This window comes from Scyliorhinus torazame, chromosome 5, assembly GCF_047496885.1.
Source record: "Scyliorhinus torazame isolate Kashiwa2021f chromosome 5, sScyTor2.1, whole genome shotgun sequence".
Lineage (NCBI taxonomy): Eukaryota > Metazoa > Chordata > Chondrichthyes > Carcharhiniformes > Scyliorhinidae > Scyliorhinus > Scyliorhinus torazame.
The window spans coordinates 156,145,147-156,161,196 of record NC_092711.1 but is presented as its reverse complement, the minus strand read 5'-3'; the positions used below and the strand labels follow the sequence as shown (position 1 = coordinate 156,161,196).

Sequence of the window (16,050 nt, the reverse complement as noted above, 5' to 3'; positions counted from 1 at the left end):
AGGGGAGACTGATAGAAATCAGTGTTTTGTTCCCTGTGTGGTAGGTAACATGTGCTACTCAATCCTTGTTTAGTGATGAGGTATTCTGAATCCCGATGAAGAAGATTCAAACTCTTCCAGTAATAACAAAAGGTTTATTGAGTAACTACAACAATATTTACATGAGTTCTTTACTTTAACTTTGATACTAGTGTTAAGGTTAACAAGATCTAATTATGGTACCTATACGTAACTCCACTGGCCAGTTAAACTAGTCTGCTGTTGCTATGATCACAGTACACCCAAGAGAGAGAGAGAGAGCCCCAATGTGGCTCCCTTTTATACCCCTGTTGGTCCGGTCCTCTAGTGATCATGTGGTGCTACTGATGACACATTAACCCCTTGTGTACATGCACACATAGAGATCACCACATCCCCCTCTTTTTCGTGTTACGTATTTTCTGTATGTTGTAAAGAAAATTGAACAAAACATAATGGATGCAGCTTGCAAAAGCATAACAGAAAATCAATGAGTTAGTCCATCAAATGTACATTTAGTCTCAAGTTTTTTTTTTGCTTGCGTAAAATAGGTAGACAAATGACGTTATGTACAAGTTGTGATGATATTGACGATTATACAAAGCCAATTAATATTTATGAGTCCAGTCTTAATTTAAAGAATTGGTGGGAATCCATACTTTGAGTTTGTTCGGTCAAGTTGCTTTCATCTTCTGTTGTTGAAGTTGTGATGTTAATGTTGTTATTTCTTTGTGAATGTCATCAGTGTTCCTATGTTTAAGTAACCAAGAAGTCATCAATGAGGTATTTGAATGGTCGAATCACTTTGTTGTCTGATTTATGCTTTTCTTTCTATGCTTGTGGTAGCAATTCTGTGTTACATCTTTGTTGTCTGACCTGGACTTTTTTTTGTGTTTGTGGTATTAATTCTGTATGGCAACTTTCTTGAAGGCTGGTTTGCTTGTTTGTTGTGGAGCAAATGTGAATTTGTGAGATTTGTTGCCATGGCATGTTTGTGCTCTTGCCATTGTTTTGCAGTGTGCTGTGGCATTGTCCTTTATGTGCAGAGTTGTACCATGTTGTACAGGTCATTGTTTCATTGTTGTTGTTCTTGTTGTTGTTTTCGTCATGCTTGTTGTTTCTGTTCTTGTTGTTTTTCTCGTCGTGCTCGTTGTTTCTTTTTTTGTTATGCTTCTTGTTGTGTTTGTTGTTCTTGTAGTTTTTGTTCTTGTGCTTGTAGTTTTTGATGTTGCTATCGTTGTTCTTGTTTCCGCTGTGCTTCTTGCGGTTGTTGTTCCTGTTGCGCTCGATGAGTGTTCCGTGTGGATGACGTGAGTCATTGTCACAGTTATTGGTGTCAGTGTCCTTTGTGGCATCTGTTACATTGAGCGTTTCTTCTTGAGAATTGTGGGAATGATCTGATGTTGGTGACATCAGTCATTTGTGGTGGATTTGATTCCTCTTCTTTGTTTCCTTGGTACTCCTCTTCTAAAGTCATTTCTGGTTCACTTGAATTATCTGCGATCTCTTTGTGCTCCTCTTCTGGAGTTATTTCTGGTTCATTTGAATCATCTTTGATTTCTTGGTGCTCCTCTTCTGGAGTCAAAATCTTCAAGATTTCTATTAACGTGGTCTCTCTGGACTCTTGGTGCTCCTCTTTTGGAGTCAAAATCTTCACAATTTCATTTGACGTGGTCTCTCTGGACTCGTGAGTAGCCGTCCTCTAATTATTGAGTGCTTCAGTGCAGACGAACTGAGATGTGTCTGTCTCGCTGTGATCCTGCACATCCTGTATGGGAATTGTGATTTCTTGATTTCTTCATCTCACATACAGTGGGTAGATATTCAGTGTCTTCTTGTTGGTTAAATGAGCTGGGTAGACTTTCATAGTCTTCTTCTCGTGGCTCAAATAAGCTGGATAGATTTTATGGTCTTGTTTATGCATGGCGTTCGCTATGGAGTGTTTGCTTGCTTCCATTTTTTGAGTTTGTCACCGAGCTGTCTGTGGAGACTTGCGTCGCTCTCTCTGTGGAGTCCTTCATCGCTCTCTCTGTGGAGTCCTTCATCGCTCTCTCTGTGGAGTCCTTCATCGCTCTCTCTGTGGAGTCCTTCATCGCTCTCTCTGTGGAGTCCTTCATCGCTCTCTCTGTGGAGTCCTTCATCGCTCTCTCTGTGGAGTCCTTCATCGCTCTCTCTCTGGAGTCGTGCAGTGTTCTCGCTGTAAAGTCAATCTGTGCTCTCTCAATGCAGTCGTTCTGTGCTCTCTGTGGGGCGTCGTCTTCGTCTTGGGTATTGCTGTCATCCAATGTATTGACGATCTGCCATGGCACCATGGTATTGGATTCATCTACCATGAGAAGAGTCGTGTTGAGCTTTTCAACCGAGCTTTTCAACAGTGTTGCTGATGCTGTAATCAGGATCTCCGAATAACTCAGCCATGTCTGAGAAGTATTGTGTGCATCGTTCGATAGACAAATCATCCCTTTTTGTTCGGAGTTGTTATCGTTCTCTTCATGTTCAATGAACAAATCATCTTCTTTGGTTTCGGATTTTTCATTGTGCTCTTCACTTTGGGTGGTGCAGACTGCTTGTTCCAGGGTGTTGTGAAAGTTATCAACTGCTGGTGTAAGTTCGGGCATTGTTCTGTCTTTTGAGGTAAGAAAATTGAGTTTGACAGCTTTAAATTTCTTTTTGTTCATTTTCGTGCATTTCCCTTTTAAATGGGCGTGGTCCTGGTCCTCTGACATCATGACGCTTGTGAAGTCATGCGTATGACTCCAGCGCACATGCGCAATTCGAGGTTCCTTTACTGTGCTCTCTTTGCACAACTGTGCATGTGCGGCTCCTTTCACAAGATGGCTGCCGCTCAGAACAGTCTTTTGTTTCAACCCTGCCTTGCCTCGTGGTAAGTTTTGGCGCCGTTTTTTCCGATTTTCTTTTCTCGACACTGACTCTGTGTTTGTAAAGACTGACAGTATTGATTTTGTTTTTGTTCATAAGCAAGGCATTTTTGTATAGCAGTTTCTAGAGTTAGATGCTTATTTTGTGATAGTTCTTCCCTCAAATTTTTATCAGATAATCCAGAACTTAATTGATGCATTATCATAGTGTTTCTGAAATCAGCATAATCACAGCCTTGTGGTATTAACTTGAGATTTGTAATAAAATCAGTGATGGGCCCTCCGTTTCTCTGGAATTTATGACAATTGTTAAATATTTCCAGCATCTCACCAGAGTGACTCTTACAGTGTTCATCAAATTTTTTGAGTATTACTTCTATTTTGGTGTCATCTTCACCTTCTAAGTAATTAAAGCAATTATAGATTTTTCTAGCTTCATGCCCTCCTATTTAGAGTAGTAGTGCTATTTTTGTTGCACTAGAGACCATGCTTAAACCATTAGCTGCGATAAATATTTGGAAAATCTGTTCAAATCTTTTCCAGTCATAACTTAAATTACCGGTTGTTTCCAGCTGCTCTAGAGGTCCAATGAGTCCCATAGTTAGTCGTCGAGGATTCATTTGCTGCGAAGTCTTTCACAGTCTTCTCTTTTTGTCTAACCTTGACGAATGTGATATAAAATAATTGTTTTAGAGATATTAGTTACTGTAATGTAGAGATAGGCCAGTCTCATTCTGGTGAGTTCACAGACAAAGGATTTCAGAACGCATGGCAAAGCAAGGAGGAGGTGTGTCCAGCTACGGAGGGGAAAAGGATGCTGGGTAATAGGGGCCAGAGGAAGGGATTGGAAGTGAGCCAATTAGGATGTATGGCCAGGTCAGGAGGGGTATAGGATGACCTATGGGAATCGTGTATGTGAAACTTGATGCCATTTGAATGTATCAGTAGAACCTTCTTTGTTCTACAGACTCACTTGATTCCGGAGGTACAGAAAACAGGATGTGTTTTGTACCGCTGTGAACTGAGTCAGGCTTGCAAGTCAAATAAAATAACTAATGCTATACCTGCAAATCCATCTCGACTTTTATTGAGGCCAGACTGACAGGTAAAGAAAATTTTGATTTGTCAACCTTATCTAACTAGTTCTGTTAAAGCCACTCGACTGGTACCATGTTTTGTCCCCTGTGTGGTAGGTAACATGTGCTACTCAATCCTTGTTTAGTGATGAGGTATTCTGAATCCCAATGAAGAAGGTTTGAACTCTTCCAGTAATAACAAAAGGTTTATTGAGTGACTACAACAATATTTACATGAGTTCTTTACTTTAACTTTGATACTAGTGATAAGGTTAACAAGATCTAACTATGGTAACTGTATGTAACTCCACTGGTCATCTAAACTAGTCTGCTGTTGCTATGATCACAGTGCACCCAAGAGAGAGAGAGAGAGAGAGCCCTAATGTGGCTGCCTTTTATACCCCTGTTGGTCCGGCCCTCTAGTGGTCATGTGGTGCTACTGATGACACATTAACCCCTTGTGTACATGCACACATAGAGATCACCACAATCAGATTTTCGGATTAGCTATAGATGAGGCAGATAGGGGTTTTTAATAAGAAATCATTGGGAGTAATTGACTGAATCATATTAACCATGAGATTAAGAGAAGCTGACTAACTGGGAATTAATCAGATAAGACTTAAAATGTTCATATTTTTGCAAGTTGTGTAAACTGCTAGAGACTGCCAGGTCAAATCACAGAAAGACCCTTTGTGTTAAGACCCGGGTTCGATCCCCGGGTTACTCTTGTGTTGAGTTTGCACATTCTCCCCATGTCTGCGTGGGTCTCACCCCCACAACCAAAAGATGTGCAGGTTTGGTGGATTGGCCATGCTAAATTGGAAATAAATAATTGGGTACTTTAAAATAAAAAAACACACATTACCCTTCCCTTTGCCTTTTGTTCCAGGATAATTTTTATCATTTACTCTCACCCACCCTCTAACCAATCCCTGACTTTCCCTTTTGTTCTACTTGACCCTGCCCCTTTCTCACCAGCATCAAGCCCATCACATTTCTCCCTCTCTTTAGTTCTGAAGTAGAGTTACATTGGATGTGATTCATTAACTCAGTTTCAATTTCCACAGATGCTGCCAGACCTGCTGTGTTTTTCCAGTTCTTTCTGTGTTTATTTTAGATCTACCTGTAGTGGGGGGAAAAAAAATCACTATTTACTATCCAGGATAAAATAAATGTCCTTCATCATCTTTTGTCGATCATTTCAGTGGAAATGTGCTCTCCCAGGCTCAAAGAGCATCAGCCCACTGGAAGCAAAGTTGTGAGAACGGCCAGTCCAGCAGTAAGAAACCCTCCAACCCTCCCCCTTCACCAAGTGTCAGAATGAACATGGTTCAGTCCTGGATATGATTAACAGCAGCAATAACAGCAGAATCCAACACCCATCATCACTTGTGAACTTGCTGGTGTATCCGCAGTGTGGATGATGTCCGAAACCTCTTTGCACAGTGAGAGCAGCTGAACGGTCTCTCCTCAGTGTGAATGCGCTGGTGGATCATCAGTACGTGAGAGCTTTTGAAACCCCTTCCACAGTCAGAGCATTTAAAGGGTCTCTCATTGGTGTGAGTGACATTGTGTCTGAGCAAGTTGGACGACTGAGTGAATCCCTTTCCACACACAGAGCAGGTGAAAGGCCTCTCCCCGGTGTGAACTCGCTGGTGTCTCTGCAGTGCAAATAAGTGAGTGAATCCCTTCCCACACACAGAACAGGTGAACGGCTTCTCCCCGGTGTGAACTCGCTGGTGTGTCTGCAGGGTGGATGACTGAATGAAACTCTTCCCACACACAGAGCATCTGAATGGCTTCTCACCTGTGTGAATTCGCTGATGTCTCCTGAGACTGGATGAATCACTGAATTCTCTTCCACACTTTAAGCAGCTGAATGGCCTCGTCCCAGCATGAATGCGTCGATGAGTTTCCAGTGCAGATGGGTACCTAAATCCCTTCCCACAGTCCCCACATTTCCACCGTTTCTCCATGGTGCGGGTGTCTCTGAAGGCTAGACAATCAGTTGAAGGCTCACACAGGACAGTTTCTCCCTGCTGTGAATGGTGCAATGTGTTTTCAGGCTGTGTAACCGATTAAAGCTCCTTCCCCAGTCAGTGCACTTGGACAGCCTCACTCAGGTGTGTTTGTGTGTCTCGATGCTTTCCCACTCACACTGATGGTTAAAGCATTCTGAAGTAAACAGAACAAACAATCATTTGTCCGCCTAGATTTAAAGACCGATAATATTCAGCACCCGATGAATTGAGTGACAGTCAGATTTTGATGTGAATTTGGGTTTGAGATTTCTGTCTGTAAATCCTCATCTTCGGATACCCTGTAAAAGGAGATTACAAAAAGTTACCACTGTCAGTACAGGATACAAACTCAGAACAGACAATTTGAGTTTCCATGGAACGTATTTTCTTCTCTCAGGCCCCAAAAATCTCCTCCCCACACACACTCCCTCCATTCTTACTCTGCTGTATCTAATATTCATCCTCCCAATTCTCCTGAAGGTGCTGATTCAGGCTGATCCATGCTCACTGTTTCCTGTCCTGGACACCGAGACATGAAAATCTTCATGGAGGCTGCCAGACAGATGTGTGTGTTTAATATATAGCAAAACAGAAAACCTCAGCAAGTCTGACAGAAAAGGGAACTAACATTTCAAGTCTCAATGACTCTTTGTCAAAGTTAGAGAGAACTGGAAATGGGGTCAGATTTATACTGTTGTTGGGGGGTGGTGAGCGTGGAGCGGTGGGGCTGAATAGGGAGCCAGTTATAGGTGGAGACAGATGAACCTCAACATCCACAGATGTGCAGGTTAGGTGGATTGCCCGTGATAAATTGCTCCTTAGTGTCCAACAAAGGTTAGCTGGGGTTATGGGGATATGATGGGATGCTCTTTCGGAGGATTGGTGCAGACACGATGGGCTGAATGGCCTCCGTCTGCACTGTAGGAGCACATCTCTGTCCTCATAGAATCAGAGAGTTTACAGCAGAGAAAGAGGCCCTTCGGCCCATCATTTCTGCACCAGCCATCAAGCACCTCTCTATTCCAATCCCACTTTCCAGCTCTTGGTCCGTAGCCTTGTATGCTGTGGCCAATCAAGTGCTCATCTCAATGCTTCTTAACTGTTGTGAGGGTCCCCGCGTCTCGCACACCTTCAGAGAGCGAGTTTCAGATTCCCACCACCCTCTGGTGAAAATGTTTTCCCTCAAAACCCTCTAAATCCTCTGGCCCTTACCGTACATTTACACCCCCTGGTTATTGACCTGTAAGGGGAAAGGATTCTTCTTATCGACTCTGGCTAAAATGGCCTTCTCTAGTCCTTCATAAATTTGTACACCTCAATCACACCTCCCCTCAGCCTCTTCTGGTCTCAGGAAAGTAACTCCTAACCAGCCTCTCTTTTTTTCTCCCAGGTAACATCCTGGAGAGTCTCCTCTGAACCCTTTCTAGTGCAATCACATCGTTCCTCGAGTGTGGCGATCATAACTGCACACAGTACTCTAAATGAGGCCTAACGAGTGTTTCATACAGCTCCATCATAACCTCCCTGCTCTTATATTCTATACCTCAGCTAATAGAGCAAGTATCCCATATCCCTTTTTAACCACCTGATCAACCTGTCCTGTGGTCTTCTGGGGGATTTTCACAGTAACTTCATTGCTGTGTTAATGTAAGCCTACTTGTGACACTAAAAAATATTATTTTATTATATTTCCTTGTCTTGTTAGTCCTCCCAAAATGCATGACCACACGCTTTTCAAGTTAAATTCCGTTTGCCACTGTTCTGTCCATCTAACCAGCTCTTCTATGTGGTCCTGTAATCTAAGGCTTTCCACCTCACTACTTATCACACAACTAATTTTTGTGTCAGAGAACAAAGAAAAGTACAGCACAGGAACAGGCCCTTTGGCCCTCCAAGCCTGTGCCGATCATGATCCCCCAACTAAGAACTTCAGACTGTCATCTGCAAACTTACTTGATCTTACCTCCTCCATTCACATCCAAATCATTAATGTACACTACAAACAGCAAAGGCCCAGCACTGATCCCTGTGGAACACCACTGGACACGGGCTTCCAGTCACAAAAATAACCTTCAACCATCACCCTCTGCCACTCAGTCAATTCTGGGTCCAAATTGCCAACTGCTCTGGGTCCCATCTTGACCAATCTCCCGTGAGAGACTTGTCAAAAACCTCATTGAAATCCACGAAGACTACATCAACTGCACTACCCTCATCTATACACCTAGTCACCTCCTCAAAGAATTCAGGTCAAAGTTGTAAGACATGGGCCGGAACTCTCCCCCACCCGGCGGGGCGGGGGAATCCGGTGTAATGGAGTGGCGGGAACCAATCCGGCATCGCGCCATTCTCCGCACCTTTAGGGGCCAAGCCCTCACCTTGAGGGGCTAGGCCTGCGCCGGAGAGATTTCCACCACGCCGGCTGGCAGGAAAAGCCTTTGGCACCACGCCAGCCGGCGCCGAAAGGACTTCGCCGGGCAACGCATGCGCAGGAGCATCAGCGGATGCTCACGGCATCCCCGCGCATGCGCAGTGGAGGAGGTCTCTTCCGCCTCCGCCATAGTGGAGACCATGGCGAAGGTGGAAGAAAAAGAGTGCCCCCACGGCACAGGCCCGCCCGCCGATCGGTGGACCCCGATCACGGGCCAGGCCACCGTGGGGGCACCCCCGAGGCCAGCTCTGCTGGCCAGAGAAGATTTGAAAATTATTGTCTGAGCCTCTGCAATCTCACAGCAGCCTGGGAAATATCTCAACTGGGCCTGAGGATTTAAACAAGTGACCAATTGAAGGTCAGAATGAGAAAAGAAATGGAAAGGGGAGAAAAGAAAGTGTTTTACTCACAGATGATGGAAACATGCGGAAGTTTCAGTCTGTGTGAAGCTCAATCTTCACTCAGAGACAGAGGAGCTGTTGGACAGACAGTGGAGGAAGCTCCGTACAGCGCTCCCAATGGGACAGTGTGTACTGAGAACACCCCTCTGAGTCATAATGACGTTACAATGGAGCCCTGCCCGAATCAGCCAATAGAAATCACACTACTCAGCGGTGACGTCTCGGGGTTCCAATGCTCAGGCTGGGCGCGCGGACACTGGAGCTTCGCCCCCACCCGTCGTTCCACCTCCTCGAGACAAGGTTTCCAGGCAACTGGCTGACGGCTCCGGCCAAAGCGAGATGCCGCTCGGTGATCTGCCCCGGCACTGCGCATGTCCAAGGGAGAGGGGAAAGTGCGCGTGTGCAGTGGACAACCCACCCTTGACCTTCCTGCTGAGGTTTTGACCAATGGGAAACCGAGAGGGTCAACCAATCAGAGCGCGGGATTTGTGTGAATGGTACTGAGCTTCGCACAGACTGAAACTTCCTCCTGTCTCCAACATAGAATTTGCAGTGCAGAAGGAGGCCATTCGGCCCATTGAGTCTGTACTGGAAAGCGCACCCTACCCAAGGTCCACACCGCCATCCTATCCCCATAACGCAGTAACCCCACCCGACACTAAGGGCAATTTAGCATGGCCAATCCACCTAACCTGCACATCTTTGGACTGTGGGAGGAAACCGGAGCACCCGGAGGAAACCCACGCACACATGGGGAGAATGTGCAGACTCTGCACAGACAGTGACCCAGGCCGTGAATCGAACCTGGGACCCTGGAGCTGTGAAGCATTGTGCTACCCACAATGCTACCATGCTGCCCACATCTGTGAGTAAAACACTTTCTTTTCTCCCCCTTTCCATTTCTTTTCTCATTCAATTGGTCCCTTGCAGCAACTGAAGGGAAAGGAAGTGATTCCAGGAAGAGTGCAGACTCCGGAAAGGTTGGCCCAACGCTTTCTCTCTCTTTTTATATAAAACATTTTATTGAGGTATTTGTGATTTTGTAACAATAACATAAGAAACAGTGTACATACAAATATAAACATAGTGCAAAGACCGTCTTCCTCCCTCACAGGTCCCACCTTTCTTACACACTAATCTGAGCTAAACCGGCTCCCCCCCCACCCCCTTCTCTGCTGATGGTTAATTTTCTCTAACAAAGTCGACGAACGCCTGCCACCTCCGGACGTACCCTGACATTGACCCTCTCAGGGCGAATGTGATTTTCTCCAGACAGAGAAAGCTAGCCATGTCAGTGAGCCAGGTCTCTGACTTCGGGGGCTTTGAGTCCCTCTAAGCTGATAGTATCTGTCTCCGGGCTACCAGGGAGGCAAAGGCCAGAATGTCTCCCTCTTTCTCCTCCAGGACTCCCGGATCCTCCGACACTCCGAAAATCGCAAACCTCTGGACTCGGTGCCACCCTTGTTTTTAACACCTTGGACATGACATCCGCAAACCCCTGCCAGAATCCCCTGAGCTTCGGGCATGTCCAGAACATATGGACATGGTTATCTGGTCCTCCCGCACACCTTCTGCACCAATCTTCTATCCCAAAGAACCTGCTCATCCGGGCCACTGTTATGTGTGCCCAGTGAACGACCTTAAATTGTATCAGGCTGAGCCTGGTGCATGATGTGGAAGCATTGACTCTACTCAATGCATCCGCCCAGAGACCATCCTCTATCTCTCCTCCTAACTCCTCTTCCCATTTGTGTTTCAGCTCTTCGGTCTGCGTTTCCTCTGACCCCATTAGTTCCTGGTAAATGTCCGAAACCCTCCCCTCTCCCACCCATACTCTGGAAACTACCCTGTCCTGTATCCCCCTTGGTGGTAGGAGTGGGAAGGTTGAAACCTGCCTGTGTAGGAGGTCCCGCACCTGCAGGTACCTGAACTCATTCCCTCCCGTCAATTCAAATTTCTCCTCCAACTCCCTCAGGCTGGGTAAACTCCCCTCTATGAACAGATTTCCCATCCTCTCAATCCCTGCTCTTTGCCATCTCCGAAACCCTCCATCCAGCCTCCCCGGGGCAAACCGATGATTATTGCAGATTGGAGACCAAACGGATGCTCCCTCTTGGAGGAAACCCACATGTTTCCTCCATTGCCCCTAGACTCTCAGGGCCACCATCACCACGGGGCCGCCATCACCACGGGGCTGGTGGAGTACCATGCCAGCAGGAACGGCAGAAGCGCCGTTACCAATGCCCCCAAACTCGTGCCCTTACATGATGCTGCCTCTACCCGCTCCCACACCGACTAAAATAGCCCAATGTCAACCTGTTTGTCTGTACACTCACCACAGGCGCCTGATACAGCAGCCTAACCCAGTCGATGAAGCCCCGTTCAAACCCAAATCGCCACAGCACCTCCCACAGATAGGTCCATTCCACCCGATCAAATGCCTTCTCTGCGTCCATTGCGACCACTACCTTTACGTTTCTTCCCTCTGGGGGCATCATGATCACATTCAACAGTCTTCTAAGGTTGGCTGCCAACTGCCTGTCCTTAACAAATCCCGTCTGGTCCACCCCAATCACATCCGGAATGCAGTCTTTGATCCTCGAGGACAAAAGTTTGGCTAACAGTTTGAAGTCAACATTTAACAAGGAGATTGGTCTGTAGGACCCGCACAGCTCCGGGTCCTTCTCCCGCTTCAAGATCAGTGAGATCGTAGCCTGTGACATTGTCGGGGGAAGCCCCCCTCTCTCCCTTGCCTCATTAAATGTCCTCATCGGCAGCGACCCCAGCATCCCAGAGAACGTTTTATAAAACTCCACCGGGTACCCGTCCGGTCCTGGGGCTTTACCCGACTGCATGGCCTTCAGCCCTTCTGATATTTCTTCAATCCCGATCTGGGCCCTTCTACCAGCCCCCCCGTCCACCTTCGGGAGCCTCAGCCCCCCTAAGAATTGCCTTATCCGTTCCGGCCTGGCTGGGGGTTCCGACTCAGATAGCGTGTTATAAAACTCCTTAAATACCTTATTAACCCCTGCTGACCAACTTCTGGTCTCTGTTCTTCATTTTCCCAATCTCCCTGGCTGCCCCCCTCTTTCTGAGCTGCTGCACAAGCTTTCTGCTGGCCTTCTCTCCATATTCATATATCGCCCCCTCACCTTCCTCAGCTGCTCCACCGCCTTCCCTGTAGTTAGCAAGCCAAACTCCGCCTGTAGCCTCCGTCATTCCCTTAAAAGCCCTGCCTCTGGGGTCTCTGCATAATCTCCTGTCGACCTAAAGTATTTCCCCTATCAGTCGATCCGTCTCTGCTCTATCTACCTTCTCCCTGTGGGCTCATATCGAAATCAGCTCCCCTCTGACCACCGCCTTCAGTGCCTCCCAGACCATTGCTGCCGAGACTTCCCCCGTGTCATTAACTTCCAGATAGTTCTGGATGCATGTCCTCACCCGTCCGCACACCTCCTCATCCGCTAACAGTCCGACATCCAATCTCCAATGCGGACGCTGGCCACACTCCTTGCTCACCTGTAAGTCCAGCCAGTGCAGGGCATGATCCGAGACCGTGATCACTGAGTACTCAGTGTCCATTATCCCCCTTAGTAAAACCCGGTTCAAGGTGAAAAAGTCGATCCGGGAGAAAACTTTATGTACGTGTGTGTAGAAAGAGAACTCCTTCACTCTCGGCCGCCCAAACCTCCATGGGTCCATAAGACATAGGAGCGGAAGCAAGGCCATTCAGCCCATCGAGTCCACTTCACCATTCAATCATGGCTGATTTCAACTCCATTTACCCGCTCTCTCTCCATAGCCCTTAATTCCTCGAGAAATCAAGAATTTATCAACTTCTGTGTTAAAGACACTCAACGTTCCAGCCTCCACCGCCCTCTGTGGCAATGAATTCCACAGACCCACCACTCTCTGGCTGAAGAAATTCCTCCTCATCTCTGTTCTAAAGTGACTCCCTTTTATTCTAAGGCTGTGCCCCCGGGTCCTAGTCTCCCCTGCTATTGGAAACAACTTCCCTACGTCCACCCTATCTAAGCCATTCATTATCTTGTAAGTTTCTATTAGATCTCCCCTCAACCTCCTAAACTCCAATTAATATAATCCCAGGATCCTCAGACGTTCATCGCATGTTAGGCCTACCATTCTTGGGATCATCCGTGTGAATCTCCGCTGGGCCCGCTCCAGTGCCAGTATGTCCTTCCTGAGGTGTGGGGCCCAAAATTGCTCACAGTATTCTAAATGGGGCCTAACTAGTGCTTTATAAAGCGTCAGAAGTACATCCCTGCTTTTATATTCCAAGCCTCTTGAGATAAATGACAACATTGCATTTGCTTTCTTAATTGCGGACTCAACCTGCAAGTTTACCTTTAGAGAATCCTGGGACTAGCACTCCCAAGTCCCTTTGCACTTCAGCATTATGAATTTTGTCACCGTTTAGAAAATAGTCCATGCCTTTACTCTTTTTTCCAAAGTGCAAGACCTCGCACTTGCCCACGTTGAATTTCATCAGCCATTTCTTGGATCACTCTCCTAAACTGTCTAAATCTTTCTGCAGCCTCCCCACCTCCTCAATACTACCTGCCCCGCCACCTATATTTGTATCACTCTCCCCATCTGCTCCATAAACCCCTCTAGCTCCTTTGCCATTGCTGGCACCCTGCCGTCCTTGAGCTCGATCGGTCTAGCCTTGGGTCAATGACTGTGTTGAAGTCCGTCCCCCCATGACCAGTCCATGAGGCCAGGTCCGGGATCTTCCCAACATCCTCCTTATAAACTCCACATCATCTTAGTTTGGCGCGTAGACATTCACGAGTACCCAGGAATGGCAGTCCTTCCAGCTTCCCATTAACCATGATGTACTGACCTCCCATATCCGCAACTATTCTTCCCACCTCGAATGACACTCGCTTATTAATTAGAATCACGACCACTCTAGTCTTAGAGTCCAGCCCCGAATGCAATACCTGCGTGACTCACCCTTCCTTAGTCTAGTCTGATTGATTACCCTAAGATGCGTCTCCTGTAACATTGCCACATCCGCCTTCAATCCCCTCGCGCGATCACGTGTGCCCTCTTAACTGGCCCATTAAGCCCTCTAATGTTCCACGTGATCAGACTGGTGGAGGTGCTTCCCTTCCCGCCCCCCCCCCCCTCCCCCCCCCACCCCCACCGCACCGATCAACCATTACCTTTCTTAGGCCAGTGTCCAGCTTGCACCCCACGCACCCGCAGGCCCACCCCCAGGCAGCTTCCGTCCGCGACCTCCCTTTTGTCCCCCAGCAACAGTCCCTCCCCCATCAGCAGAGCAATTCCCCCCTCCCCCCAGTAACAGCACAGTAAAAACAGCCCCCTTCAACAAGCATAACATCTGCTCACCCATATCCCACTGCGCTTCCGTGAGCCAGCCAGCCCAGCTAGCTTGGCAGCACCAGCCCATGGCACCAAACATTTTCCCACCTATTGTTTCCCCCCTACCCCGCTCGGATACACATATGCAAGAGAAAAAACATTCCCAGCCCAATTAACCGAAAGAAACAAAAAGACAAGAAAGGCCCCACATTGAAAATTCACACCTCCATCCCCCACCAGTACAAATGCAAACTTTAACTTACAAAAATACGCGGCAGCTCCAGGATCGATACAGAAGGCATTACAAATCTAGTGCAAAAACAAAAGTATTTTTAACGTGAACACTGCAGCAGTTCAAACACCTCAGTTCCCTTCCAGCCCTTTGCCGATGACATTCATGTCCTGTAGAATTGAGCAGTTCTGCAAGATCTTGATGTGACGTTTGTTGAGATTTGTGTCTGCAAATCATCTGCTTCCTCTATCCTGCAAAAGGAGTTTACAAATGTTATCACTGACAGTACAGGATAGAAATTCAGAACAAACAATTCAATTTCCTATAGAACTCTTTTCTTCTTTCGTTCCCCAAAAGTTGACCATCTCCATCCCAAAAACCCATCCCGCCCCATTCAGTTCTCACTCTGCTGTACCTAGTATACACCCTCCCAATTCTCCTCAATGTGCTAATTCATACTGATCAACAAATCCATGCCTACTGAAAATTTTATCCAATGTACAATACTGAATTACGTGACACATGAGTGAGGAGAGGAAGAACCTACTTTGGGCAGAACATAATCATGTCCTGGAACTTATTGCCTAAAGTTGACAAAGTGAAGATGATCAATGTGTTTCAAGTGAAATTCGATAGGTGATTGAAGGAGAAATACTGCAGGGGAATGGGGGATATAGAGGCTGGTTTAGCACAGGGCTAAATCGCTGGCTTTGAAAGCAGACCAAGGCAGGCCAGCAGCATGGTTCAATTCCCGTACCATCCTCCCCGAACAGGCGCCGGAATGTGGCGACTAGGGGCTTTTCACAGTAACTTCATTTGAGGCCTACTTGTGACAATAAGCGATTTTCATTTCATTTTTCATATAGAGGGTGAATGGGACTGACTGGGTTGCTCTGCATTGGTACAGACTCGAGTTACCAAAGGGACTCCTTCTCTGTCTAAATGCCTCTATGCTTGGAAATAAATGGAAAGGTAGAATGAGAAAAGAAATGGAAAGAAGGAGAAAAGAATGGCTAGCACAGTGGTTGGCACTGCTGCCTCACAACGCCACTGTCCCAGGTTCAATTCCAGCCTTGGGTGACACAGTCCAAAGATGTGTAGGTCAGGTCGATTGGCCATGCTAAATTGTCCCTTAATGTCCAAAGGCTAGGAGGAGTTACGGGGATTGGGCGGGGTTTGGGGCCGAGGAAGGGTGGCCTTAGCAGAGGGTCGGTGCGGACGTGATCGGCCGAATGGCCTCCGTCTGCACAAAGGGATTCTATGATTAAAAATACAGCACTTTACTAAAGAAGAAAATAATGCTACGAGGAGAACCATGAATAAAAAGTACATTATAACACACATCAATGCCCCATGGTAGCAAAATGTCCATTTAAATATCAGCCATCTCCTGGGGAAACATTGATTTCCTCCCAGATGTTTCACAGAGGAGGAAGTTTCAACCTCCAGCTCATTGAAACGTCACAATGGAGCACTACCTCAATCAGCCAGTAGGAATCACTCTGTTCCTCGGTGACGTCTCCGGGTTCCAGTGCGCAGGCCCGGCGCGCGGTCACGCGAGCCCCACCCCACCCCTCCTCGGACATCCACGAGACAAGGCTTCCAGGCAACCAGCTGACGGCCAGAGCGAGAAGCCGCTC

The 16,050-nt window shown here is 47.0% G+C and overlaps 1 protein-coding gene across 3 annotated transcripts; it reads right to left on the bottom strand.

Annotated features, from left to right (window-relative positions):
- Positions 1–120: 120 nt before the first annotated feature.
- Positions 121–16,045, bottom strand: LOC140420224 (uncharacterized). 3 transcript variants are annotated; one of them, XM_072504251.1, is made up of 3 exons: positions 15,889–16,045; positions 14,442–14,661; positions 121–6,296 (listed from the first exon to the last, which is right to left on the bottom strand). In XM_072504251.1, exon 3 carries the CDS (start codon positions 2,745–2,747, stop codon positions 1,935–1,937), a length of 813 nt encoding a protein of 270 aa, XP_072360352.1. In that variant the 5' UTR covers positions 2,748–6,296; positions 14,442–14,661; positions 15,889–16,045; the 3' UTR covers positions 121–1,934. The 3 variants fall into 3 exon arrangements, with proteins under 3 accessions (XP_072360352.1, XP_072360353.1, XP_072360354.1); XM_072504252.1 differs by lacking the exon at positions 15,889–16,045 and adding an exon at positions 15,753–15,853; XM_072504253.1 differs by lacking the exons at positions 14,442–14,661; positions 15,889–16,045 and adding an exon at positions 8,839–9,184.
- Positions 16,046–16,050: the final 5 nt, after the last annotated feature.